The sequence below is a fragment of the Melanostigma gelatinosum genome (assembly GCF_949748355.1).
Source record: "Melanostigma gelatinosum genome assembly, chromosome: 6".
NCBI classification, from domain to species: Eukaryota; Metazoa; Chordata; class Actinopteri; order Perciformes; family Zoarcidae; genus Melanostigma; species Melanostigma gelatinosum.
The window spans coordinates 22824645-22852437 of NC_136639.1; the positions used below are offsets into that span (position 1 = coordinate 22824645).

Below are 27793 nucleotides of genomic sequence, written 5' to 3' on the forward strand. Positions count from 1 at the left end.
TTCATATAAAATACAGACAGTTTAAACAAAACCTGAACAACAAGACTTTCATGAACACTTAGATTTATTGCACGGCTATATGTGTTGCACTATCCCCAATGTTGAATCGTTTGACAAATACAATTGAATTACTTCAGAGAAATACACCCAAATCTGTGTCCACTTTTCCCAGACAGCATCCCAGTCGCAATGCATGTTGTTATTGAGAACCTTCCTTATAAATTGCCTGGCTCTGCTTGGCATCTTTTTTCCTTTCTTTCTTCTGTTTCTTCTTGCATTTGTCCAAGTATCCAGATGGCAACTCTGGGCAGCAGGATTTTGCTGTGTTTTTGCATTTGCATAGATTCCCTCTTCTCACCTGCAATGAGTTAAATGACAGATTAGGTTCTGAAACGATGACAAGAACATTGAATAAGAAATGCATACAAACTTTAATGTGTAAAATGAAATGAGTCTCTGCAAGTTTTGAGTATAAATATCAAGAATGACCTCTGTTACAGAACTTTAAGAGTGACTGTTTGGTCACTTTCACACTGAGCACGCTATTTGTCATTTACTGCTCAAGCTTCAAGCCCGCTCTGCTCCAAATGTGTCTTTGCGAGGCTCTCAGATAAAGAGGGCTTTGCCTGTTAATGAGCTGTCAGCCAATATATTGATTGTTTTACTTTTTAAGATTTGGGAGTATCTAAACCAAATGTTAAATTATTTTAATGTTCGTCTTTCGGCGTGTTAACCAGTTTCAGTGAATATTAGATGGAAAAATTTCCCTCTTAACCTGTTCATGTTATGAACTATAGGAGGAAAAAGTAAAATATGGAATTTCAGACAGCAACTGGTGTCATCACTGTGCATTTGCTCTCTATAACAAATCTGGTTTGCTAGTTTTAGCTGGTGCCTTAAAGGGTCTGTGATGTCAGCACATGTGTGTAACTGTTGAATGATGATATTGATGTAAAAAGTAAAAATATTAGAATAACACTGTAGCTGATAGTCGCTTGAGTGTCCCGTTGTTTTCCTAACTGTCTTAGGTGAGAAATTGTTTCATTTTTTTCTTCTTTTTTTTACTTTTAACTTCTTCAATGTTGGATTACAAGAATTAGCAGCCAGGTATTTCATTGTAGGTTTTACTCCCGAAACTAGGTGATCTTATCAAATTAAATAAAAAGTATTCATTGCTGGAAAGCTTCTATTTCTCATTCAATACCAACTAAAAACAGTTGAATATTATAAATATGAATACGGATTTTCTTTATAAGGACTAACTTGTTTGCTGATAGATTAATTCGTGTGAATTCAAACAGGGACTAGTCATTATGATCAAATCAGACACCCATTGTACTTGTTACTGTGACCCATAGTCATTAGTCACTAAAAGTACAAGCATCATGTCTCTTCATCTCATGCCCAGCTAGGAATATAAATAACACCCACTCAGTGACTTATGTTTCTAGTATTTTGTCCACCCCCCCCCCCCCCCCCCCATGTACATAAATGTGGACTGATACTGCATTGCATCCAATGGGGATTTCTAATTCGAGTCAGTGGTTGTGCACATGACATAAGCGACACATAAATGAAGAAGGAACATGTGTCAGGAAGGAAGCACAATGTTCTTTTAATAGCCGCTTGTTTTTGCACGGTGCCAAACAGAATACACAGAAACGCCAACACACTTGTACAGAAATACACAGGGCCGAGAAGAGTGTCGTGAGAAAGCCTGTCTAAAAGCAGACTCAAGTGGACACTCGTGTGAAGTGAGGTAATATGTGGATTTCCTTAGATTTCAATGTCAGGAGACCCATTTTATGGGATTTGGTCTCCATGAAACCTGACATATTTTGCTGGTTGATAAGATTTCATGTTGAATCACAGAACACAGAACACCCCCAATTTAGACCTCTGGTGGTTACCAGACCCCAAACTGGGGAAAATCATGTCTATAATGGTGTTTGCTTTACTTTTTGTGTGTATGAGTTAGAATAAATAATAAATATTAAGAATAAATACATAAATAGTTTAAATATATAATATAAATACAAATAATCTTTATTTATATTATATAAATAATGTATATATATAATCATATTTATACATATTATTTATATAATATAAATAGCAGTGTATACTGATCTTCTGTCCTAAAGCTTCAGTGTGCGATTGCCCCAAAGGGGAGACAGCCAGAGACACAATGAAAAACTCAGTGGGTGAGAGGACATGAGCGGACATTGTGGACATGTAAGGACGAACGACAGAGCACGAGAAGACAGTGGTGGGTTCGAAAAACATCAGTGGGTTACATTTTTCCAGGGGGTCCACTGGCTCCAGTGTGAGAGCACCAGCGGGTCTCTGGAGCGAGCCCTCAGCTTGCTGATGCCCTTCGGCAGCAGGACGGATGATGAATGTCCAAGCTAGAGTAAGACAGGTCACATGGTAAGAAAACAAAAAACAAAAACAGAAAAAAAAGCAACAGAGAGACTGACGGACAACGCAGAGAATCGCTGGACTTTGTACCTTGCCATTGTCTTTCAACACGTATTGGATCTCGTGCTCCAGACTGAAGAAGCTGTGCGGGGTTGACCAGCTGGACGGCGGCTCAATGGTCACGTTCAGGTCCTCTTCCCCCTCCTGACACGTCACAATCTGGGGACTGTCGGGTTGAACTGGACGGAAGACAAATAGAGCAAAAAAGTGCATCAGTAAGGATTCATGTAAATATGTATTTATTTACCTGCGTTCTTGTCTTATTGTACATGAGTTCTAAATGTTCCAAGTCATGACAGCTGTTTTTGTAATTGTTATTTTTGAATATTCAATTTGACACTGAATTTTATGTAGTTATAGTTTTTATGTAGAATATATCTTTTTACGTCATCAGAAAGTGACTTTTCTTTACAATGTATCATCGGGACTAAACCCTAATCGTTTGAATTCAAAATATTTGATTTCATCCTTTGAATCGTCTCTTTTTTCGTACATTGCGACTACAAAACTTACCGATGTCCCTGAGGTAAAATTTCTTGGTCTTCCTGAGGACAGAGCGGTGGACGATGGCCTCGGCGGTGACTTCCAGCATGGTGCTCTCCTCGGCGTAGGGTGAGAGCGAGTGGGACAGCTCGAGGTGGAATCTCCCGTCCACGAGCTGATCGGCACTGATCCAGTGACAGGACGTCCTACCTTCACTGCTACAGGGGGCGAGCGGTAACAACAGATCAGAAAGGCTTGTCGGTCTAGCTGTATGAACTTTTTGCAATACTTTTACTTGGTAATTTATCTGAATCTGCTTTAAAAAAAAAAAATCTTTACCAGTCATGGCCCAGTCCAAAGCGCACCGCTGTTTGTTCACTGTGGGTGCACTCACAACTGAAGTTACAGTCGTAAGACTTTGCCCGACAAATGATGGAGAGAGAATCTACAGATAAAAAAACGTGAGTGAAAACCGGTTTAATAGAAACCAACAAAATGAAGAGGACAATGTCACTAAATGCAAGACATTTATGTTGGAAGTGCATCGTAGAGAGAATCATCCACATGCACAGAGTTTCCAGACTTTACACATTTTGGATGTTACAATAAGTTCCCCTATTTGAAAGGACTATCTGACATTTATGGCACATGAACAGCAGAAAGAACGGAAACCGAAATTGGCAGCATCTCACTTGACACTTCCTTCTCAGCCTCCAGCAGCAGATGGGTGGATGATAACATTTCCGTTCCCCTCCAGCAGCTGTATTCTCCCAATATGGGCGTGTCCACCTCCGACAGGGCCAGGTGTAGTCCGTTCTGCTGGACGTCCTCCGGTTCCTCGTCCTGAAACTTCCACGTGACGGCTCCGGGGGCCTCCGTGCGGCAGGTCAGTGTGACTGGATTTGCGTCGTCCCTCTTCGCCACCACGACTGCCACATTTAAGAACAGGACAAGATGAACAGATTTAGAACCATTCACGACGATTTTAAAAAATATAAAAACATGTGGAGAGTAAATAAGACGTACAGTTTTCTGGGAAGCGGTTGAGTCCATGTGCTCTGGTGAGGCTGGCGAAGAGAAGCCCACATAACCACAGTGACAGAGTCTTCTGAGGAAACAGCAGAAAGAGGAGGGGATTATTTTAAAACATCTATTACTACCATTAAAACCTCAATAATGATCCCTTAAATTAAGGGAAAAAATTATACATTTCCAGGAGCTGAAAGCTTTTAGTTGAGAATATGTGGTATAATAATGCAAAATGACCAAAGTAGCAAAGCTGGTCCTTTACCCCGTTCTACTGAATCATTTACAAATAAAAAAAATAAATTGCCACATTAACTGGCCAGATAATAAGTACAAGAAGCATCTTTAATTCCAATAGTTATTTCTTACCATTTTGGATGAGTTTACACTGAAGCTATACCAAAGAACAAATCAGGAGAGCAGAAGTTCCGTGGTCGTAATCCAGAGGATCGTATGCTGCAACTGCCCACTGAGCATCATTTATATATCGTGGCATGCATCATCGTCATGTCACCTTTGGAAGCGTGGGGGGTGGGGGGAACTGAGCGATGTATTAAAGCTGATAAGATCTCACTGGTGGCGCATTTCCTCGACACCGTTTTGCAAGTCAAATGTCGTAGACCAAAAGTGCGAGTTTCGAGTGAGGGACGGTGGAGATGGAGATAAGAAGTGTTGGGTGTGGGTGTCCAGTAGGGCGGGGGGGGGCTGCCCTCAACCTTTTAAGTTGAAACACCGCAGTGTAACGCCGCATGTGAGATACGACATATCTGATTGCAAATCCTGGAATCATACAGAGCACACACACATTTGATCTTTAATCTCGTATTTTTGAGGCAAATCCTATCCCCCCCAACCCTGAAGTTCCTCAAAACTTAAACCTTTTCTGTAATTTTACTAAATTATAAGTCTACAGATATCATGCCTTTGGGAGCAGAACATAAAGGAGTTGAATAGAAAGTCGACAGAGATGATTGTTACGTTTCTCTCTCTATTAGTGAGCTTCCTTTTGTGGAAGTTATGAAATCTGTTTTTAGATTCACAAATGTTTATCTCATCTAAAGATCAGAGATTCGTCTGCAAGAGTCGAGCAGAAACTGACAAGCCATTAAGTCTTTGTTTTTAACCTTAGATGCTGACTGAAAATCACTAGTTGTTACTTCTCAAATGTGAAAATGTGCAGTTTTCGTCAATGATAAAACAAATCTTTGAAATTATTTGTAGCACAGAAACAAGCAATTTAAAATATGTCAACTTGGGCTTTGGGGCATTTATCACTATTTTCTCACACTTTCTAGGACATTCAAGTGAAAAATAATTAATCATCAAATGAATCTAATGAAAAACATCCTCATTCTGGACTCAAATCCCAGAAATTACCCAGCGTTACCGTGGGCATTTTTTAAACGTTTTATCTCCTCCCCATCATTGTGAGACATTTGATGCTCCCAGTTAAAGAGCACACACACACACATACACACACACACACACTAGGACTGTCCCTGCCCCATTAGTCATGTACGGGGGGACACCCACTTTTGTCCGGCCAAATGTCACGAGCGACTTCATGCTCAAATTTTATTTTATTTTTAAAGCAGTTTTCATTCTTGTGTCTTTTCCCCCCGCACTTTGTTATTGTGTTCATCCTAACAGATCATCTGACGTGTCAAACTGCGCGTGAAGTACTTCCTCAGTAAACAAAGCCTCGGAGGGCTGCGTTCGACATTTGTTTGCATCTCTGTCATGCCGTCGGTGGGTAAGCACATTTTACTCCAAGTTACTTAGAATCCAGCACCTACGGTATGACAAGCATATTGTCACCGCATTATGACCTAAAATTCTGCGAAGCCTGTCTGGTCATTCGAACAGAAATAGTTGGTTTCAGGTTTCAGTTCCTTAAAAGCATAAACAGCATTATTCATGCATCTGCTGCTAATTTAATGTACTCGAATATCCCTTCTCTCGTCTGTATTCGCAGTATTTAACGACAGAGACTGTGGTGAATTCTCACATTGTTGATAATCTATAGCTGCAACAAAAAGGTCCAGCTGTTGAATGAATGCAGAGCCGGTAAATATACGAGTTGATCTACTGATGGAGGACAGAATGGGTCACACAGGGGGTCTTGAACTGACCAGGAAGAGGCACAACTGTGTGTTGGTGGCCGGCACATTAAATACGTTGCTCTACCACTGAACTTACAATTTGATTTAGTTTAGTTTGTTTTTGTAAATTTTGTTTCAGTGTAGCTTCATGTTTTTTTTCTTCCACTCACACTTTTCAGGTCTTAAGACAGTTTTGAGTCAGCCAACTTCTTCTTTTTCTTCATCTGAATCTGATGATTCAATGTGTTACAAATCCCCCAAAGGCCTAAACCAAAGAACCTTTTCTAAACCCGGCTCTGAGGTCACTTCAGTCCAGAAGTCGGGGCAGCCCGTCAAGGTTTCAACATCCACCCGACCAAAAACACATCAGCGTCATATACAGACATGCCTCATCATGCTCCGTACGGCTTCTTTTGTGCCCCCGATTCAAACCTTTTTGGACCCTTTCACATCATACAGCTGAATGTTCACCTTCCATGACTGGTTGGCAACATATTGATCAGACATATCGCCAGCTGATATTCAGTGGTGAATGCCAGAGATGAGGTGACCTTAAGTGCTGATGTAGGAACATTGTAATCTTCTAGAAACTTTAATCCCAGTATATCACCGTTTCTGAGATTCATAGATTTACAGAAAAGCCCCGAGGTCTTGGGCCAGTAGATCTGTAGCACCTGAGATAAAACATGAGCACCGGCTCCTGTTTTCACGACACACCTCTGACAGACACGTGAGGAAGAGGCTTTTGTGTTTCGTGACTTAATATACAGTATGTTATTTCAAAGTGATATCTGACAGATTGTTGAGCGAACATTGTACTCTGGCATTTGGGCCTTCAGCATGGGTCACTGTGAAGAGGGGCGGCTACAGACAGAAACTGCTATACTTTCCCTATTAGGAGGAGAACTGGCCTGATTTCCATCACCTCAATCCCCTGTGGACATGTATTTAACTAGGACCATGAGTTTGATTATGATACAACTAACAAAATGCCTTCTTAATTTCTGATGTAATTTTTATTACATGATTCATTCCACCAATACATTTTGGATGTGGGCATCACAGGAGAGGCAGGGCATGTAAGAGCACATTCCACTGAATTAAATCATCTAATTTGTACTGCAGAATGAGGCAAATTGAATAGGAGGATAAATGAACAGTTACCATAAAAAAAAAAAAGAAGAAGTACATTTTAGCCCAATTGTCATGGTTAAAATTTTTAAAACCAAATTATTTTTTGTTTGTAGCCGCAGAGCGATTGCAGAGATTAACAATTTGAAAATGTGTTGCCGTGTCAAAGTACGGTGAGCCGAGAGGGGCCTCGACATGTTTGCTGGCGTTTGTTAGTTTGCCTCGTCCTTTGAGGCCTCGTCAAAGTTTTCAACGAGATCTGAGAACGGAAACAGGAGGGCAGAGAGGGGCGGAGGGCAGAAAAAGGTGAGAGGATGGCTCAATAAGCACAAGTTAAGGCAGACAAATGACAATTACTAAAGATGAATAGAACCGAAAAAAACATCAGCTCTCTGGATGAATCCGGGAAGACCAGAAACGTCTAGATCGGCCTGTTATGTACGGTTCATAATGTGGCTATTTCAATGCTTCATTACATTTACACTACAACTAATGCGACTTTGTTTTAAAAGGGGATGTGTAAACTTGCTCACCTGGAACCTCATCATCCTCCTCGTCCTCCTCAGCAATCACCATGGGGGCTTTGTTCTCTCCAGCTGTGAGGGGAAGAAGAACAAACTGTTCACAGACAGGACACAGAGCTACTGAAACAGATCAGCTAAGAGTTCTCCATTGATTATTCTAAATAGTTTCTATTTAATTCCCAATTAATACCCAAAACGTATTATCACCCATATAAATATAGAAACTGGTCTGATCCATATTTAAATATTTTATTCAATCATCTTCTCTTAAAAATAAAAATGTAACAAGATAAGAGACCCCATTTGTCAGACGCCTGATTTAAATCTAAAGGACAGATTCATTTTAACGGCGTTTGTCATAGCAACACTTTCCCGAAACTGGATCTGTATTTTTACTTAAGTACTTGATTTAAAACGGTTACGACATTAATTGATTTCATCACTAAAGTATTATGCAGTTCAGATAAGCAAATGTGCTTTTGCATGAGTGTGGGGTCGAGGGAAATCATTTACAGACTGTAACAACAGTCTGTAACATCACTTTAAGCCATTGCATCGCTCACACACACGGCTGTTTAAGTAAACAGGAAGCAGCCATGTGTGTGTGGCTATTCCACATCGTTGGGTCTCAGTTTAAAGTACTTCCAGACTTTAGAGGATCAAAGGGGAAGTTTTCGGGCTGCAGAAGTGGGCGCAGCCACTTCTTACGACGCAAATCTGCCATTTCTTTTAATAAATCTATGATGTCGTCAAATCGCTGCCCTATGTGGGTACCTGGTCTGGGCAGGTTTTCCGCTAATCTCCTGAGGCTGGTGAGACTGTCGGCTCCCAGCTGGTTTAGGATTCCCGGGAGCATCTCTGTGAGCTGCTTGTTCTCGGCGTGCCCCGTGATCGTGAAGGTGTTGGCAGCCAAGGAGGCCTGAACCTTTGGGTTGTTGAAGTGGATCACCGTCCCCTGGTTTGTGAACATATTCACCTACAGTGACACACAAACAGGAAAAAGTGAAGAGTTTGAGGTCAGAGGCAAAAAGAGTGAACCCTCCTAAAAGGATAAATGTCATGAAAAAAGCCCTCTCTGCACACTGATTGCTGGGCATTTCGGAAAGAACTCGCCGTACCTCCTCAATGCCAGAGATGTTGTTGACTCCCAGTTTCTTGAGGGAGAACTGCAGCTTCTTGTCATCTGCTGTTGCCGTCCTATGCACCACCTTCTTCTTCCTGCGGGCCGACCCCTACAGAGCACAACAATGAGCTAATACATAAACCAATAACCTGATGATAAAAATCTGGGGGGGAGAGAACAAACTAATTTTCTTAAAGAAGCTTGCCGGCACGCGTTCCAACTCACCTTGCCGCCTATGCGGACCTGCTCCTGCAGTTTGGCGAGCTTCTCCTGGTTCATTATGTACTCCTTCATCTGACACAGGGAACAACACGCACACATAATTAAATTATATATTTGCACACGTCATTTTGGAAAAAAACTAATTTCCACTAGACAGAGCTGGGAGACATATGAAAGCACCCACAGTCATGCCACATCCATTGAAGATATTTTACTCACAAATCCTGATTCTGTTTTCTACTAACGCTCATCTGCCTGCATAGTAATAGTTTGAACTTAAAATGAGAATCAGTAATAGAGAATGATGCAAAATGGTGCATAAGTCTACACTTAATGGCACATAATGTGTGAATTCAATAGTCCATTAGCTACAGGGGGGTTTGCGATTACAATCAGGTGTCAAACCTACCCCCCCCCCCCCCCCCCCCAATCGATTTGCCTGTTGGCACAGCGAACGAACAACAATGTACAGCTGACAGAAGTTCAAAAATAGCTGCACACTTTTTAGTCCCGACTCAGGTTCTGCGTGAATGAGATAGAGGTGGTCGGTTGGAGTTCGTGGCTAGGTTAACGTCGGGCTTCTTCTGTAAAGCGAACGTGACGAGCCTATTTTCCCAGAGTGCCCTAAAGAGAAGATGTGCTGTTGGCTCGTGCTTGACCTTTCTCACACCGAGAATGGGAAGCTTATTTGTCTTAACCCGGGTTCTCAGAAATTATGACAACTGAAGCTGTCGGCTCGTTAGCCAGCCGTGCTAGGCAGTTAGCTCAGGCCCCCTTCAAACTGATGCTAGCATCACGTATAATTGACCATTTCTCCCACAGCACGCAATGTGATTCGGTGAATTGTTATTTCTCTACAGAGTCAACTGACGTTATACGATGTTGATGCATCTTAATAAGGCCACAGAGACGTGAACTGACCTGGGAGTGTGTAAACACGCGGGTCACACAGCCGATAGAAGCTCAGAGAAAAGAGCGAGGACCGGAAGTGACGCAGGAGATTGATAACTTGCCGGATGAGCCGTTTCTTAATTCCCAGTATTTTCTAAATAATATAATCAGTCTAGTCATATTTTTAAAGTCGCAGAATCACGTACAACAACAACCTGCTTTGTTATACTGACTAAAAGTAGAACAATTGAGAAACTTTTGAAAATGAATTGCATTTATTTTTACGGTAATGGCTATACATTTTAACCATTTAATTTAATTAATCAATACATGGGCATATTCAAAAATTGTAATACAAGGTTCACAATCAGTGCCATTGGAAATATAAAAAAAATGAAGAAAGGAGTGTTCCTTTCAGTGAACAATAAATATATGACATCCACACCGGAAGTAGTCACGTTAGTAATCATGGCGTCCCCCAGTGCAGCGAGAGGCAACGTGATATCGCCTTAAAATGAGCAACTCTTGGTTTATATCAAAAACCAATATCGGTATCAACAAATTTTAACAAATCCTACTTTCAAAAAAAGTAAGTCTGCTCTCCCGGATGTTTTTTGTTCAAATGTTAGAATGACCAGGAACAGTTTAGTAGAAAATGCTAGGCGACTAAAGCTAAAGTGTGCTAGCTAACTCACTCCTGCTGTGCTGAGCACGTTGGCGCAGGCATCCTTTCTAATAAGCTGCTCTTACAGTAACACTATGTGTAATGTTACCTGTTGGATGAAACGTAATTGTAACGTTAGACTTTCTTATTTCATTAAGCGATTTGTGTGTATTAATAAACCGCAGTCCGAGAAGAAATCGAAACGGTAAAACCGTTAGCTTAGCCTTTACGGATAGCATGGCTTAGTGGGTTGTGATGCTATTTGGTGCGAAGTTGGAGTGTGAACTCCGTGCCATTCAGTCCGCGTTGTTGTTGGTTTTGATGTCCCGTTTCGCCGGTTGTTCACTCGTGGATCAAGCAACAGATCAAGCTTTTAACTCCTTTGTTACCATTTAATTTACGCAAGTTTATTTTCAATGGATAAGCTGTAAAGTGGTAAAATCCACTTTGTCTGACTGTCATATTCTGTGTATGATCGTTACAATATAATAATCGACATTTTGTTGTTTTATAAACCTAGTTTGAGTACTTTTGGACTGCACGTGATGAGTTTGTCTAAAAGTACCTACTAGCAGGCTGCCCGAGTGTCATGTCTCTTGCTATATGTAATAACCATGTTTTTATTTTCTATGTCTCAACAGACAGAGTGTTACGTGATCGGCAGTGAAATGGCTTCGTTTAAACCTACCAAAATCCCACTCTATCCAAAACTTGGCGAGAAAGTCACACAGGACACGCTGTACTGGAAAAACTACAAGGTGAGCCTCTTCCACTGTGCGCTTAATGTTACCGTGGGCGGGAGAAGCACATCCTCCGTGTTGTTTCTCGATCTTAACAATGCGTCTGTGTTTCTTCTCCCATAGGCTCCGGTCCAGATAAAAGAATTCGGAGCTGTCTCAAGCATAGACTTCTCCCCGGTGGCTCCACATGACTTCGCCGTGACATCATTCACCAGAGTATGTTGTCTTGAATTCAGCTTTGTTTATTGGAATGACTCCCTCCTTGCATCGTATGCACAACTAACTCTGTTTCCCAAACAGATCCACATATACGGGCCATTCTCCCAGGAGCCTGTGAAGTTGTTCACACAGTTTAAGGGCACCGCGTACTGTGGGAGGTTCAGGTCGGACGGTAAGATGCTCGTGGCGGGATGCGAGGATTCGGTGGTCCGGCTGTTTGATGTTGGCGGCAAGGTGGCACTCAGGATGTTCAAAGGGCACACAAAGTAGGTATCCGCCGTGTGTCACTGTCCGATGGTGTGTTTTAGTTGTGCTGTCCCGGCCTGAAGAATGAGTGTTCTCAAATAAGGCCTGGAATCGTTGAATGATGATATTTTTGAGTGATCCATCGTCTGAATTTCATGATGATTCTCAAGAATTCTGACAAACTGTCTGGCAGACTTGAAGCCTTCACACACTGGGGGTGCTTTTTGGGGGGGTTTTTTGCATGTCAATATACTTTTTTAAACTGTTTTTGTTGTGAATACTTTCACAGGGCTGTGAAAAGCAACATTTTTTTGCTCATTCCAGTCTTACCTTTCACAATAAAAGCCCTAGAAATATACACTGTTTACCAGCGGGAACATAATTTCCCCTTTAGAGCATTTCATTACAAGGAAACTCAATAAAATAGCTTATAGTAGCTTAGGCTGTACAGCTATTTACCTCAGACAGTCTGCCAGACGCTGCTCTTGGTCAGAAGGATCCTGGTAGTTGGCAAATCTATTTTATTCCGTTTTATTGAAGAAATGCTTCAACTGTTGCAAATTTGCATCGCTGCGTATATGAATAGTTTTGATGCAAAACATTTGCAAGTGAGTATCGCTCACTTTCGCATCGGCCTTTATAAACGTCTGGTCATGGAAGTGAACTGATGTCAATTCTGTCTTGTTTAATTTTCTGCTCAGGGCGGTCCATGTCACGGACTTCACCTCGGACAGTTACCAGATCTTCACGGGGTCAGACGACTACACCTGTCGACTTTGGGACATCACGAATGCCAATGAGCTCAACAGCTACAAAGAACACACGGACTACATTCGCTGTGGCATCACGAGCAAACTCAACAGAGATCTCTTCATTACTGGTGAGATGGAGGCGAACGGTCTTAGGAATAGTTAAAGCGAGGACAGTCAATTAACTTTAGCATCAATGATTTGGTGCATGCCAGAAGTGTTGGATCTTTTTGTAGCCGGTACCACCAATGAACGTCATCTCTCACAGTGGCTCTTAGATTAAACTTAAATAACAGGAACAGAAAAAAATCTGGCTACATTTGGCTTTTCATGACTACTAGAACTGCAACTGTGGCACTTACCTCAGTATTCCTATCCATATTTTAAGACGTGACAAATGATACCCAGCTATAAGAACAGCCTTAAAAACCAGGAAGTTAAAAACGGAGGCACAGAGAGCCGTTGCAATGGAGACAACACGCGTCTCGTCGCGTTGGTGTAAACTTGCCGGTATCAGGACGTTGCAGACCAACGCATTTCAAATAGTTGTAAGTTCCAATTCCTCTAATTAGGGGTGTAACGGTACGCGTATTCGTATTGAACCGTTCGGTACGAGGCTCACGGTTCGGTACGCATGACGAACCGAATACGTTTGGGGAAAAAAAAAAAAAAAAAAAAAATATATATATATATATATATATATATATATATATATTTTAACCTTTATTTAACCAGGTAGTCCCATTGAGATTAAAAATCTCTTTTGCAAGATGTAAGTAACAATACAAGATGTAAGTAACAATACTACATAACATTAAGGAGCAGTTTTTGTTTTTTATGCTTATGTGTTGCTAAGAAGACACCCCAGAAGACGGGTCACTCAGGTATAGTTCCATCATTGTTCAAAGTCAAAGAATAACTTCATGATGTTAGTTGTAATGAATAAATATATTTTAAAATAAAGTACATTTCTCTGGCATTTATAGTTTTCTACTGTACCGAAACGTACCAAACCGTGGCTCCACTGTAGCTTACCGAACCCAACCGTGAATTTTGTGAACCGTTACACCCCTACCTCTAATTCCTCAAGTTTAAATCTTTGGTCCGAGCTGGGCTCGAGACGGACTGCCACTGCAGGTTGAAGGACTTTTGTCTGTTTTCGTGTGACTAAACAACAGTTTTTGTTTAAATCCTAGGATCCTATGACCACACACTGAAATTGTTTGATGCCAGAGCAGATAAGAGTGTGATGACCATGGACCATGGCCAGCCAGTGGAGAGTCTGCTTCTCTATCCCTCTGAGGGGCTCCTCGTCTCTGCAGGTAGTCGGCCGGTCCAATCATCACATTTTCAGACAGAACATCCAGAAAAGGCGCCCAGATTTTTATTTATTTATATTTAAGGGTCCCTCAGCCTTGTTCAGGCTGTTGTTTGGACTTAAATTGGGACAAGAACAACCTGAACTGCACTTGTATGTTTCATTATATTAACAAATGTTTATCCAAGGCATTACAATTATTCTTGTCTCTCTCTTTAGGTGGGCGCCATGTGAAAGTGTGGGATCTGCTAAAAGGGGGCCAGCCTCTGGTGTCACTGAAGAACCATCACAAAACTGTCACCTCTTTGTGTCTCAGCAGCAACGGACAGAGACTGCTGTCGGCTTCTCTGGACAGGTACGGGGACAGGTGTTTGGAAAGCGTGCATGTCTGACATAATCAACTTTTTATTATACGAACCTGACCTAATTTAAATCCTTTTTTTTTTTTGTCTTGCAGGCATGTAAAGGTGTACAATACCACCAACTACAAAGTGGTCCACAACTTTGACTACGCTGCCTCCATCCTCAGTCTGGCTCTGGCTGTAAGAAATCCCATCGTTCATCCTCACAGGAGGATGATTGTTATTTATTGTTATTATTAAATGTTTTAAACAACTTAACAATTATTAAGTCAACGATGCCTTGATTACATATATATCAGTCATTGTATGGAATTATTGAGAAAAAATATTTTTGTAGCACCTCAAATATTGTGATATTACCCATTTTTGTGCTGAACTTATGCATTAGTTGTTGTGTGGAATTTTTGAGAAAACATTTTTATAGCACTGTAAAATTTTTTAAAATGTGCCATTTGAAGGTACAAATTCAGTTCAGAGTTTTTAATTAGTAAAATATCTTAATTGACTGTCAGTCAGGTATTATTCATTTCCAGCAACCCTCAAATCAAAGAATAAAGACACTTTAAGCACAATTTAGGTGTATTTTCCCTTTAACTCACGAGATGCAGGTAGCATGTTTTATACTTAATGTGAACATAATTAATTTAATCTCATTTCCATTATGCAATATGTATACTTTGTTGGCATCTTATTCTGAAAACCGGATGTTCGTCTTAAAAACCGGATGTTGTCTCATGTTAATCTTTCCGTTAACTTTCAAAGTCCTTCGCTTGCTCCCGATCTGCGCCGTTTAAATGCGTTTACCGTGAATGTCAGCATATAGGTGCACTGACATCTGAGTGTCTGCTGAGTTGACCGCAGTCACAGGTCTGATTTAAGAAGCGCCCCATTTTTTTCGGGGGCATTTTTTGCCCCTCTCCTAGTGATATCAGGGGCAAAATGATATTTCTTAAGGGCAGTTTTGCCCTTTGCCCTCGTGTCTTTCCGACGCTGATACCAGGTGATGGTGTCTTTTGGAGTTCTTGTGCATAAAAGGAACCGTTGAATGATGATCTCTTGAGTGATCCATCGACTGAATTTCCTGATGATCTCAAGAATTCTGACAACATTTTAAATCATTTTATAGACTTGGCGAACTGTCGTAAAATGTCTTCATTTCGTTCATTCCTGCTGGGATTCTTGACAAGTCAAACTTTTTTCTTTTTCTCCTCAGCCGGACGACGAGTCCATCATCGTGGGCATGACCAATAGCATCCTGAGCATCAAACACAGGAAGAGCCCCGAAGAGTCGAAGGAAGTCTCCGGCCAGCAGAGGCGACGGCCGTCGTATCGCGTTTTCATGAAGGGGAAGAACCACGCCCCCAAACAGGTCTGTTCACACCTGGTTAACATGTTGAGGCTGGCAGTCTGAATCGGGACGTTTTCTGCGGTGTGTTATTCCCCAACAGATGCCTTATTTCTGCGTTTATTATAAAGGGCTTTTCTTTCTCACCGTTTTTGATTAATTTCCTTGTTTCTCCTCTTCAGGGTGATTATCTTGTCAGCAAGCCAGTGAAACAGTATTTAGCCAAATACGACAAGCAGCTGAAGAAATTTAATGTGTCGAAGGCTTTGGATACGGCTCTGGAGGTATGCATTATATGTATTTTACAACATTAAATGTTAAATCTGTTGGTATCATTTACATGAATTTGCTTCTTGTTTCAAAGTTGTTTTCTTGTTTTTTCGTGGGTTTTTTTCAATTCACAATACAAAGCCGCAATATGCTACTTTGTACAAAGTGAACTCGCTGTCCTGGGAATGCGGAAGCCGAAAAGCAAAGTCGCAAAAAGGTGGTTTGATTTGAACTTTAAAAAGCATAATTTAATTGTATTTACAGACATGGACAAGACTGAGAAAGCCTGAGATCATGGTGGCTGTTATAAAGGAGCTGGATCGAAGAGGAACGTTGAAGAACGCTCTGGCGGGACGGGATGAGCAGGGGCTCTCTCGCTTGCTCAACTTCCTCGTAGGGTAAGAAGCAGAAAAAAAACGTCATCGCTCAAGCAACCAAGTGTTGAAATAACGTGTTTTCGGATGCTTTGAATTTGGGCGCTTGTACATGAAAATATTTTTGCACGTACCCTTCAACTTTTTCCGCGTGTCCTCCAGGAACGTGGTCGACCCCAGGTACGCCCCCGTGCTCGTGACGGCGGCCGAGATGATCCTGGACGTCTACAGGCAGATCATTGGCCAGTCGCCAGTCGTGGACCGCCAGCTGCTGCGTCTGCAGGACCTGCTGGAGAGAGAGATCGACTACCAGCAGGACCTCCTGGAGGTGCTGGGCATGTTGGACACCATGTTCGCCTCCTCCCTCCCCAGGATGGCGGTGCCGTGCCCCGGCACCAGCAGGGCTAACGGCCTGGCCCAGGGAGAAGCGGGTACCTTGAGACCACAGCTTCAGGCCACCTGAGGCTTATAGGGGGAGGGGGGGATGGCTTCAGATTTGAGTTAGAGTGCCTTCACAACTCTAAAACCTCTTTTCAAAACAATCGGACACACACTTCCCGTTGGAACAGGTTTTTAAGAGACTGACAAACCCATGGGCACATCACTTTGGTGTTTTAACTCCAGCGCAACAAAAAGAGGACATGCATTTACTGTGTGACGAATGTGTGAATGGAAAGTGTTTTTTTTTTTTTATTGGACATCTTGTAATTACACTTTGTAAATGTAGTGTTTGTGTTTCGAATGATTCAACTGAATCATGTCTGCTTTGTGTTTTCATAATATTTGGCATCTGTAAATGTTTCACAAGCAGATATGAATAAATCTTTGTAATATTGACGCTGACTCATCATGATTGTGTTGAAATAGTTTGAATAAGTCTCTGGACAACACAGATTGTTTTATCGCTGCCCACTAGAGGGAGGAGGAGGGCTCTGGTGAAAACAGTGGCGGCACCGACCCAACGCCATACCTCAACTTGTAGCTCCTAACACTTGGATTAGCAGCTAGCAACAAAAAAAAGCAGTGTGTCCGAGAGTTTGGCGCTCTGTTTCCTGCCGAATTTAAGCGGACTGTCGGTGTTTTCGTCCGCGGAGTTTGAGCTCCTGTGAACGGAGGTATGTCAATAATGTGAACCTATTTCTAACTAACGTTAGCGGTTGACTTTTTTTCTTTTTCTTTAAACGTGTCCGTCTTACATTATTGACAATTTGCTGACATGTTGACCCTGGTCAAATGGTGAAATGTAGCCGTGTAAAAGAGCCTCACTGCGGCTAAATAGGTCAACATTAAACTGTCAGTCCGGTTCATTTGAGACGTTGAGCAACAGCACAAATGTTTCTTGAAGCTAAACCGTCGAGTATTTAGTGTTAAATGTCAAATATTGCGTCCGCAGCCGTTGTTCTGTGACAATAAAGCTAGCACACTTACTAAAACGGTACTAAGTCCTCTCACTGTTGCACACTGTGACACGTCTCATGATTATGAATATATTATCAATACGAAATTTAATGTGACTGCGCAAGCAACGCATTTCTTGATGAGGCCTTAATGTTGTGTCCCGTTTATGAAGTGGCCACTGATGAGCAGATCTGAGCCCTGCAGCACTGAGACTCAATCGATTTCCTACTTTAGTTCACGCGCGCGCGCACACACAGGAGTAAGGTACGCGTTGTCTGCAAATCAGATTGGGGGCATATTTGGTGTTCTGGTCTCCAAACAAGGTACAAAAGCATCATTAAAATCATTTACACGCTTCAGATCAAAAGATGATCCGGTTTCCCTCAGCGGACCTCTGACTCTGCTTGGCAGTGGCACAGATGAGTTTAGAAAAAAATGATAATCTCTTCAGGATCAGAAGAGACAGGCAGACTAACCAGAGAAGTCATGAGGAGTCACGTGGGGCTACACTGATGTGCCTTTTCCTTGTGTCTCTCTAAGATGTCTTTTTAATGTCCACATTTACCTGCAGTTGCCGGGAGCTGGAGATGGAGCTGAGCAGGAGGAGAGTGCCTCTGTATGTGAGTATGCGCTCCAGTTGTGGTGTCAGGCTTGAGACCAGCTTCTCCGACTAATATTAAAAAGAGTTGGTTATCCCTTTGGAAAAATCTCTGCAAATTGAGTTTGCAATGCAGTGAGAGATCAGCAGCCTCATTTATTTATTTATATATATATATATATATATATATATATATATATATATATATATATATATATATATATAAATAAACATGTTTTTTGTGCTCAGGACCAATGCTTAATTAAAATGTATCTGAAAGGAATAGTTTTCTGCCCATGCATCATAGCTATACTTTATATTCAAGTTCACAAAAGTCACTAAGTGTAAGAAAAACAAGATTTGGCGCCATCATGACAGCAGGCTGGTGTTTTTGACTTTGATCAAGGGACTTTAATGGTCTTTGAATGAAACGTCTCAAGGTTTCACTGTTGGACTATTTGAGCACTGAATCATAGTTTCATAGAGTGACAATAGCCTGGCATTTGTGTGTATTAATTAGCAAATCAGTAACTCAGTGTTTTGTTCATAGTGATGTTTTTTGTGTGTTTTACTCGCTCAGAGTTGGAAAAGGAACTTAGTATTTGCGATCAGTTTGATTTGTGATGTCTCTGGTTGTTTGGAGGTTAAGCTGTATTCAAACAGGGCGGGACTGCGATCAAATATTTCTTTATTGGTTTCACTTTAGCGTTTTTTATCAATGTAGGCAAACAGGAATGAGAGCTAATGCTTCTAGATCAAACGGACTCGCAATGTATTCAGTCAATTGAACCCTTATGTGGCATGTATTCAATGCCTTTTTCCTTTTCGTCAAGATTACTTAAAGGTTACCAAATGTTTGTAAATGCTGAATGACCATGTAATGAAACACTATACTCCTCAGAACTGTAATAAATAATGTAAATAAATTATGCAATACATTATGCAACAACTATATTTTAACAGCAGAGGGAAGCGAGTGAAACTGAAGGAAGTTTTCAAAAATCAGAGCTAGCATGGCTCTGATTAGCTCAATTTTGAAGGTTTTTTTTATTTTTTTTTATTTTAAAAGTTGTGTAGCTTAAAAATACTGAAGTAAGCTGACCAGTGTTTTTCAGAAGGCTGGTCCACAGCCATGCTAGCAACTCAGAGGCTTGGAGCTAAATGCTAACGGCGGCTTGCTAGATGCTCACAATGAAGATGCGAACATTCGTAGCCTATTAGCATGCAAACATTTACTATGTGGCCCTAAACATGAAGTACAGCTGGATTTAATGGGAATTAGGTAAAAAAAACCTTTATTAGTTTGTTAACTTAATTAGTTTATTCATTTTATGTTCAACATCTGGTCAATCACACAGAGGTGAGGAGTCTCACTGAGGGAAGAGGAGAAGCTGCGTGGACATTAAAGAATTAGTGTTCAACCTGATGCTCCCTCTGTCAAAGAATTGACCAGAGAAATGAATAAATGAACCTTGAAGGTGGGATTAAGTGAGACGGAGAGAGAGAGGATTACTCTGTGCCTCTATGTGAAACGGTGAGAGAAGTAAAAAGAAAAGCCTTTCAGTTTTATAACGCATTAGGTCAGCTGATTCAAGGCTGATGGACTCTCACTCTTTCACCAGACAACACTAATCTGAGATGTTCATTTCATTTCAAGTCTTAGAATTCAAAATTTTTTGGGTGTCCCTTCTTTTCTTCAACCTGCCTCCTCTGCTCGTGCCTCCGTCAGTGGGTGGACGTGTGTCCCACAATAACCCACACGGTGTGTCTTGTGGTGTCTGTAGTTTGACAAGTTGATATCTTCCACAATAGATTTATTTCCCTGCAACTGATAGATGTTGGTGGAAAGCAGCAGCTACAAAAAGATGATTTTTATTCATTTGTTTTTTACTGTTATTCCGAGGGAATGAAACTAAAAGTGGATGTTTAATCTTTATATTTAAATAGTAAAAAAAATAAAAGAAATATATCTGCCTTAATAAAGCTCAGTTAAAGTTGCATTGGAGATCTACGCACTGCAGCTATTTATCCACAGTATGGGCATGGGCCCAGAAAAGTTTAAATCAATGCACCAATCAATATTTTTAATCCAACAGTGAGTTAAATTACTTTTTGTAGTGGGAAAGGGGTTGCTCGTTGTGACTCAAAGATAATTCTTATACCCGTAAATTTAGGTTTCCTCAGCTCTACAACGCTTGTGAGCCTCTTTCAGCTCGTTGTCCCGGTTTGATGGCTGCAGCTTTAAGACCAGTTCATACTCCGTGTCTGTATGACCGTGAGGGTTTTGGTCCAGTTTCCTTCCACAATCCAGTCCAGTTGATGGCTTGCGATGCTCAAAATTCAGGTCGTACTTGTCTCTGTATTATCACCAGTTAAGTCTGTCTGTGAGCAGTGTACTGCTGTTAAGCTTTCTATTTTAAACTGTTGATTGATTGAAAAATTCAGCCGTTTCAGGTTTAATTCATAAACAGTCCTTCAGTCTGTCTGTCTGTGCATGTCGCGCTGTGTGTTATCACCAGTTATAGCCAACAGTGACATGTTCAGACACAGAAACACACAGGTGATTTGGGTTAGCTGATTAATGCTCAATCAGTGTCTACTTTTTCTGATTGGTGCATCGCTTTTAAGCTCTTTTTTGGGACTCTGAAGTTTTTCTCTCTCACACTCACACAGACATAAACAGGGACATTCATGCTTTTATTCAACTTGTTGTCAACCTTTATGCTTTTAAAAATATCATCCTTATCTCTCTCTTATGCTCACATTAAACTGGTTTCAAATGTTGTGCTCTTTTCATCATAGGCTGTGATTGCAATTATATTACATTTTTATTTTTTCAATTCTTTAGAGTCCATCCTAACTTCCAGCTTTGACAGCATTACAGTTTAGTTTCCAGCATTTTTATCAATGTACTCAACTTTTAGCTTAAACCAGTTCTTGCAGTTTTCCATTTCTATTCCCAGGTTTTTCAGCAGTGCAGTGCCTTGTGCTTTAATACTTCTGCATTTTCACCAATGTTGTACAATTTTAGTTTTCAGCATTCACAGGCATCTTCTGCAGGAAAATGTATTTTCTAGTTGAGTACCGGTAAGTTGTCCTGTTTTTGGGAATAATTTTCTTTTTAAATTACACAAAAAAAATGTAATTTTGGTACTACTATCAAAACTACGATACTGTATTAGCTCATGTATCAAATCACTTCAAATGGCACCCAGCCCTAGATAAATCAATGACCTAGAAACAGCTCAACCTGGGCCTCTTAAGTGAGGATGTAGCGTCTAGTGAGGCTGGCACAAAACATGCAGTCAAAGGGTTTTTAACATATTGTGACTGCTCTCCCCTATTTCACCTTCTGCCTCAGATCAGAAGTCTAAAGTGTTCTGGCCTGGTGGGATCAGAGCACGTCTTTACAGTAGACACCAAGACATTCCTGTTTTCATTAAGGGTGAATGTTTTCTTGTACCCTCGAGAGGCATGCTGTCAGGGGATTTGGTGTGCTTTTGGAAATGTAGAACACTGGATCAGAATAGAGTCCTAATCTGAAGTGAGCACGCGTCTTCAGGAATAGATATATGTTTTGCTCTCTAGCGTCTTGATGCTTTCCCTCTCTCGCTCCTCAGGGCCAGGCGAAGGTGTTTGCATTACTGGAGGGTTACGACTCGGTGCCGGAGGATGCAGAGGTCTACGTTGTTCTGGAAGGGTCCACTCTGGTCCATGTCGCCAGGGCTCAGAGTGACGTCATGCTCTGCTTTATAGTGCCGGGTATGTTCATATGTATGTTGCGTACTGTGTTGCTGTGCTATTGTATGCATTTTGGGGTAATTTGCTACATTAGAAAGGAAGAATTTATTTGAAAGTTCAAATCTTAAACTGCACATGCTGACAACCCCAGGTTTCACAATCCTGTCTGATGTACTCAGGAACAGTAGATCGCGTTTTCAATCTTCACACACACACACACACACACACACACACACACACACACACACACACACACACACACACACACACACACACACACACACACACACACACACACACACAGTCTGTGACTTGAGGTCTGGAAAGGCACAGAATCTTATCAGCTTCCTCTCAGGAGGGAAACGGCTCCATAAACAATATGTCAACATTACCCAGCCTCTGTGTAGGTTTACACAGACAACAGGCAGTCCTGCAGGCTTGAGTGCTCTCTAAGATAGCGGAACTATTAAAAGCAGGTCTCCTTCTCCATCAAAAAAGAAGAAGAAATACCTTTAATTAACATACAATTTCAGACTATTTTTAACCACACAATGATTTTCTAAGGCACTTTCCTGGACTGAAATATAAAAGGCATATTTTTATTACCGCTGTTTTCTGTATTCCGTATAATTTTAATAATTTTTCATTCATTCATCAAAAACCACGAGTGTTTTTAGATTTCTTGCCCCATCAATTTCAGCTCATTTTATGACTAACTTGAATCCTTTTGTATGCTGTATTTCTGTATTTTTTTTGTTGCACGAGAACGCAGCTCCAAGCACTGAACTTATCATAGACCCTGAGTAAAGTCTGGCTTTTTGCTGTGTTGTGTCCGTCTTTAGGACACAACCTGGCTGAGGTGGTCTCTGTCCAGGCCTACCTGTGCTCTGAAGCCACACCCGTCGCCTGGGTGGGCGGGGCTTCACTGGAGTATGTGCAAGATGACGCTCAGGTAGTGACGACAATACAAATACGATCTTGTACATCTCACGTAGGTTTGTGCAACCCTGTGGTAAAATGTTACGCACACACATTCTAGTACACAGATTCTACATGCTGTGCAAAAAGAAGACACTTGCCTCGAGTCATACAATTCTCCAAAGGTTGTTTTGTATTGAAAGCAAGAAAAATCACCAGTTGCATAGCAGTAGTTTTGACTTGTTGCTGGTTTTTTTGCATTGCACACCAGTTGTCACAGATTGTATCTTAATCATGAACTGCTTCATTCTCAGGACCTGGCAGAGCACCTGGTAATCCACGGGCATTGCCTGAGCTCCACGGATTACAAGGAGCTGAGCAGCCTCTTCAACCTGGGCCAGGAGAGCTCACGCTGGGCTATGGATCGGCGCGTGGCCCTGGCCATGGCCAATCTGGATATCCCCCGAAGCTGGAACGTGCTGGGGAGCCACGGTGGAGACGGTGAGAACAGGATTATTCTATCACGCTGAACAGGCTTTCCTGCACAGCTGTGTTGATCAGAAGCACATCGTGGGCAGATGCAGGGAAGGAATGAAGGTGAACTCTTCATCTCCCCCCACACCCCCCTCCTCCCCCACCATCATTCCCATTTGACATCCTTACTGGGCTGAAATCGGAAGTGAACACGGTCACATGTGTGCTTCTGTTGAATTCATCAAAGCCAATTAAGCAGCATGTAATGTGGTTAATAGAGCCTTTCCTTCTGGAAGTAGCCCTAGGCAGAGCTGTGTGTGTGTGTGTGTGTGTGTGTGTGTGTGTGTGTGTGTGTGTGTGTGTGTGTGTGTGTGTGTGTGTGTGTGTGTGTGTGTGTGTGTGTGTGTGTGTGTGTGTGTGTGTGTGTGTGTGTGTGTGTGTGTGTGTACGAGATGCCACCATCTGTTTCTATGATCCGAGTGTTTGTGTTGGGCCACCTACACAAATAACAAACTGGATTTAGCGATAACATAGTTAAGGCAGTCTGTTTCATTGCAGCGTCTCCTTCTATATGTCTGCAGTTCATTTGATAACACCGCTTATGACATCACCGATGCTGCTGTATGCGACCGAATTGTACATTTTTAATCAATAGATTTCGTTTGCTTATAGTATGTTCTGCATTTTCACAGGCGCTGGAGATGCTAAACCTCATTCTGTCAAAAATAACTTGATTGGAGCTTGGAATCATGATGTTCTCTCTGGAGTGCAGCCATGAAAAATGTAGCATTCATATTTTTACTACAGCTGGCAAAAGTGTTATCTTTTGAACGATGTCTTTATAGCTCAACAAAGCCTGCACCCTGATGCAGAATATTCTCGTATAAAGAGAGAAACCGAGTTTTTAAGAACCAATGCCCTTCAGATCTGTAAAGTAAAGCCTGTTTGTTTGTATACTATAAAAACTGCGGTTCTAAATATTTTGTAACTTAAGGCCCTCTTCTGATTTAAAAAAAAAAAAAAAAGTATTCCAATAAATGAGGAAAAACAGGACAGTTAAACTCATTATGTGTTATGCCATTGTACCAAAATACACATTATTCTTGCCCTCATCCATCACTGCCTACCATTATGAATCCATATTCAATGCATTTAGGCTCATTTCCTCACCACCCGCTTTGTAGCCTTTACTTTGGCACAGCGGTGTCTCCCACGTCACGCTTTCATTTTAAAAACACGATCCATTTTGTGTCTCTGCGTCCGAGGGAACGGTAGCTAACAGAAACACGTTTCTCTCCACCTGATGATTGTGGTGGTGATATTCAAGCCTAAGTGGTCATTGAAATTATGCTTCCTTTTGGATTATTATGTTTTTTTATTTATGTGAATTCTTAAGCACATGTACATGTGACATTAACTAGCTTTTAAATGACCAAAACAACATTATCTTTAACATATAATCCAACCATCTGGCAGTACATATGCAGCCCACTAGATGGCGGTCTGAGGCTGGATAGTTGAGAACACCCACTATAAAGTAACCTTGGTATGAATACAAAAGAATATGAATCGCTTTTAAAAGTATTTCTTGCACAGATTGTGGGTGAAAGGTTTTTTTTGATTACCTGTAATCCTTATGTTTGTGCCCACCATGAAAAAATACTTCATAACAATAACACACCAAACCTAAAGAAATGTTCCGAGATCAACAGACATGAAGATGATGGTGAATTAATGCTGCATCTGAGATGCAACCTGCACGATTCCAGGCTTATGAGTCGCTTGAATGTAGCTGCTTCGATGCAGGCCGGTTACCCGGATCTTGTCGGACTGCTTTGAGTGTCGAGCACAGAAATAAGAAGCTGTCACCACTTTGTCGCAAAGCTTTGATCGCCTCAAAGTGGGTCAGTGGAGCAGAGGGATCCAGCGTGGCGGGAGAGACAAAATCAATCATTGATATTTAGGTTAATTATCACAAGGAGGTGGTTATCAAGACTGCATTCTTGTGGTGTCAGTTTCCTCCTGTTTATCTCACGTTTCCCCCAGTGGCTCTAGTTTTACCGTGATTCACACCTCCCCATGTTCCATTCAGCAGCTGTCTTCGATCCCACTTCATACTTTTTTTTTTGCAGTTTCACAAAATTATATTTCTCCCCTTCTTCTCCAGAGCACACCCTCAGGGAGTCGCCCCTCCACCTGGCCGTGCGGTGGGGTCTGTGTCGGCTGGCAGAGCTGCTGCTTTGTCAGCCGGGGGGTCTGATGGCTGTGAGTCTGCCAAACGAAGAGGGAGTCACACCACTGCAGCTGGCGCAGACGGCGGGCAACACGGAGCTCCTGGAGCTGCTCACGCAGTAAGATTCAGGTTCACAGCTTTGCTGTGTGTGCGGGTGAGGGAAAGCTTTCCTGCAGATGTAGAAACGACCCCATCCGTCCATTAGTTATACCTGCTTGTGCTATTCAGAGGGTCGTAGTGGGCTGGAGCCGATCCCGGCTGACATTGTGTACACACTGGACAGGTCCGCTAGTCAATCACAGAGCTGACGCATGGAGCGAACACGCAAACTCCACACATTGCTTTCTTTGGATCTGTGAAATACTGTAAATAAACCAGTTTGAAGTACATTTTATGACCAAATAAAACACTAAACACCTGTTAGTATTACCTGTCAAACTCAGGAATGTGTTGTGCCCAATCAGTCAGGCTCAATGTGGATCCATAAATCTTGAGCACACCCTTAAAGGCCTGTTTATGTGGCCTGAAAAATTAGAAGACCATCATCTGACGGTGCTTTTAGACGATGTTTTATAGATTCTAATGGCTTAAAAAGTCTCCCTACACATATTTTTAATTGTGTTTAATTTTCTCAGAATATAAATTTCTAATGTTTTTTGGGGGGAGGGGAGTTAACTAACCCATCCGTTGTGCTGCAGCCCGCCCAACCCTCTAGCCACGCCTCCAGCAGGTCTGTCCCAGGTGTGGGCAGACCGGTCCCGCTTGCTGAGGTTCTGCCACGATACAGGGAACCTGACTCTGACTGTCCGACAAAACCTGCGGTGGAGCTCAGAGGAGAGCCGGCACGCTGACGTCCTGCTTCTCAGGGGCCGGCTCAGAGATGAGTACTTCCTCAGAGAGGTGAGTTGGAGTCATCAGTGTTTACTCGTGCTGGTAAGAGGTACAAGATTAAATGCAAATACACCTGCAGTTTAAATAGCACATTTACATTCACAATTCTGCCACCAATGTACCATTAGAATAAAGCCAGCTAGGTAAGCACAGAGTCAAAATCAGTACATTTTAGGTCACAGCATCTTCTTACTCAAACGTCACCTTTCCTCCCATAGATCAAAGCTCTAAGGAGGGAGCGCGTGGAGACCATCTTAGGGAAGGAGGAGCTGGTGGATGATCCCACAGAGAACGGTATCCTACATACATTCCTAATGTGTTTGAGTGGTCTGGTTAAACTAAGCCATCCAGTCTTCTCTTTTAGGTATGTTGCTTTTTTAGGCTTGATACTGTGTACACTGACTGCTCTCCTGTGGGGGGTTTGAGGTATTGCAAGTCTAAAATGAAGAAGGTAGGGAAAAGAGGAGTAATCAGGCTGTTGCAAAAATTCATCAGAGCGAATTCTATTTTCTTGTGTGAATTTGATTAACAGTTCAGTGAAAGGTTATATGATCATAAGCAACCAAACGTATCTGATCTTTGATTTGAAGCATGTGAATCACATGTATCGATATAGTGTGCAAAATAGCAGAGCAAGTAAGCTATACGTTTATAAGTAGTGCTGAAACTATTAGAGAACAACTCCAAAGTTCATGTGATGTTCAAGAGCAAAGCATGTGTATGGGATGGAGTGGACACAGTATTTACGTCTTGGCCAGGACTCGAAAACTAGATTTGAATTCTCAATGACACTATCCTGGAAAAATAAACGTTTGATTAAAAAGTAAAATAAATATATACATAAAACTCATAAGAAGGCTCTCATTCATCCTTTCTTTAAAAATGTTATTGTTCCCAGTGCCTCTAAAACATCAATAATTACACCAGTGTTCAAATCAGGTGAACATTTTCATGATTACCTACAGACCCATCAGTATCCTTCCAGCAGTATTAAACATTGCAGATTGGATCTCTGAACAAATAATATCACATTTGAATGCTACTTCCTTCTCAATGAAAACATCAATCCACTGACACTGCAAATAGTTTTCTTTTGATCTGAAGAAAGCCTTTGATGGAGTTAATCATGCCCATCTTACTCAGTAATCGAAGTTTAATTCTTCACCAAATGTAATAAAATGGATAAAATCATACCGTACAGACAGAAAACAATGAGTTTGTGTCCCATAAAAGCTCACAAATGGTTGATAAATATGTTGGTGTACCTCAA

General features: G+C 41.6%; 4 protein-coding genes across 6 annotated transcripts in view; 2 read left to right on the forward strand and 2 right to left on the reverse strand.

Moving 5' to 3' along the window:
* Window positions 1-78: 78 nt before the first annotated feature.
* On the reverse strand, window positions 79-4125 carry il12b2 (interleukin 12B 2). 2 transcript variants are annotated; one of them, XM_079271070.1, is made up of 7 exons: window positions 3991-4125; window positions 3657-3893; window positions 3304-3409; window positions 2995-3182; window positions 2512-2660; window positions 2298-2408; window positions 79-358 (listed from the first exon to the last, which is right to left on the reverse strand). In XM_079271070.1, exons 2-7 carry the CDS (start codon window positions 3703-3705, stop codon window positions 200-202), a joined length of 762 nt encoding a protein of 253 aa, XP_079127196.1. In that variant the 5' UTR covers window positions 3706-3893; window positions 3991-4125; the 3' UTR covers window positions 79-199. The 2 variants fall into 2 exon arrangements, with proteins under 2 accessions (XP_079127196.1, XP_079127195.1); XM_079271069.1 differs by lacking the exon at window positions 3991-4125 and having other exon boundaries at window positions 3304-3705.
* Window positions 4126-7092: 2967 nt separating this feature from the next.
* Window positions 7093-10092, reverse strand: LOC306778375 (transcription factor BTF3-like). The gene is made up of 6 exons (XM_079269861.1): window positions 10014-10092; window positions 9096-9164; window positions 8866-8979; window positions 8522-8723; window positions 7757-7819; window positions 7093-7482 (listed from the first exon to the last, which is right to left on the reverse strand). The coding sequence occupies exons 2-6, from the start codon at window positions 9162-9164 to the stop codon at window positions 7436-7438; spliced, it is 495 nt and encodes a 164-aa protein (XP_079125987.1). The 5' UTR covers window positions 10014-10092; the 3' UTR covers window positions 7093-7435.
* A 338-nt stretch (window positions 10093-10430) lies between these two features.
* Window positions 10431-17107, forward strand: utp15 (UTP15 small subunit processome component). The gene is made up of 12 exons (XM_079271125.1): window positions 10431-10572; window positions 11289-11405; window positions 11511-11603; window positions 11688-11872; window positions 12554-12732; window positions 13798-13923; window positions 14139-14274; window positions 14377-14461; window positions 15495-15650; window positions 15809-15910; window positions 16161-16294; window positions 16433-17107. Exons 2-12 carry the CDS (start codon window positions 11316-11318, stop codon window positions 16731-16733), a joined length of 1587 nt encoding a protein of 528 aa, XP_079127251.1. The 5' UTR covers window positions 10431-10572; window positions 11289-11315; the 3' UTR covers window positions 16734-17107.
* Window positions 17108-17355: 248 nt separating this feature from the next.
* The window catches only part of LOC306778465 (rho guanine nucleotide exchange factor 28-like), a 35993-nt gene continuing 25555 nt past the window's right edge, over window positions 17356-27793 (forward strand). For both annotated transcript variants that reach the window (XM_079269958.1, XM_079269959.1), the window contains exons 1-8: window positions 17356-17385; window positions 18240-18288; window positions 21887-22028; window positions 22850-22959; window positions 23240-23426; window positions 25567-25750; window positions 26331-26532; window positions 26742-26817. In XM_079269958.1, the coding sequence (XP_079126084.1) occupies window positions 18256-18288; window positions 21887-22028; window positions 22850-22959; window positions 23240-23426; window positions 25567-25750; window positions 26331-26532; window positions 26742-26817 (934 nt within the window). In that variant the 5' untranslated portion in view covers window positions 17356-17385; window positions 18240-18255. The remainder of the gene's footprint in view (window positions 17386-18239; window positions 18289-21886; window positions 22029-22849; window positions 22960-23239; window positions 23427-25566; window positions 25751-26330; window positions 26533-26741; window positions 26818-27793) is intronic.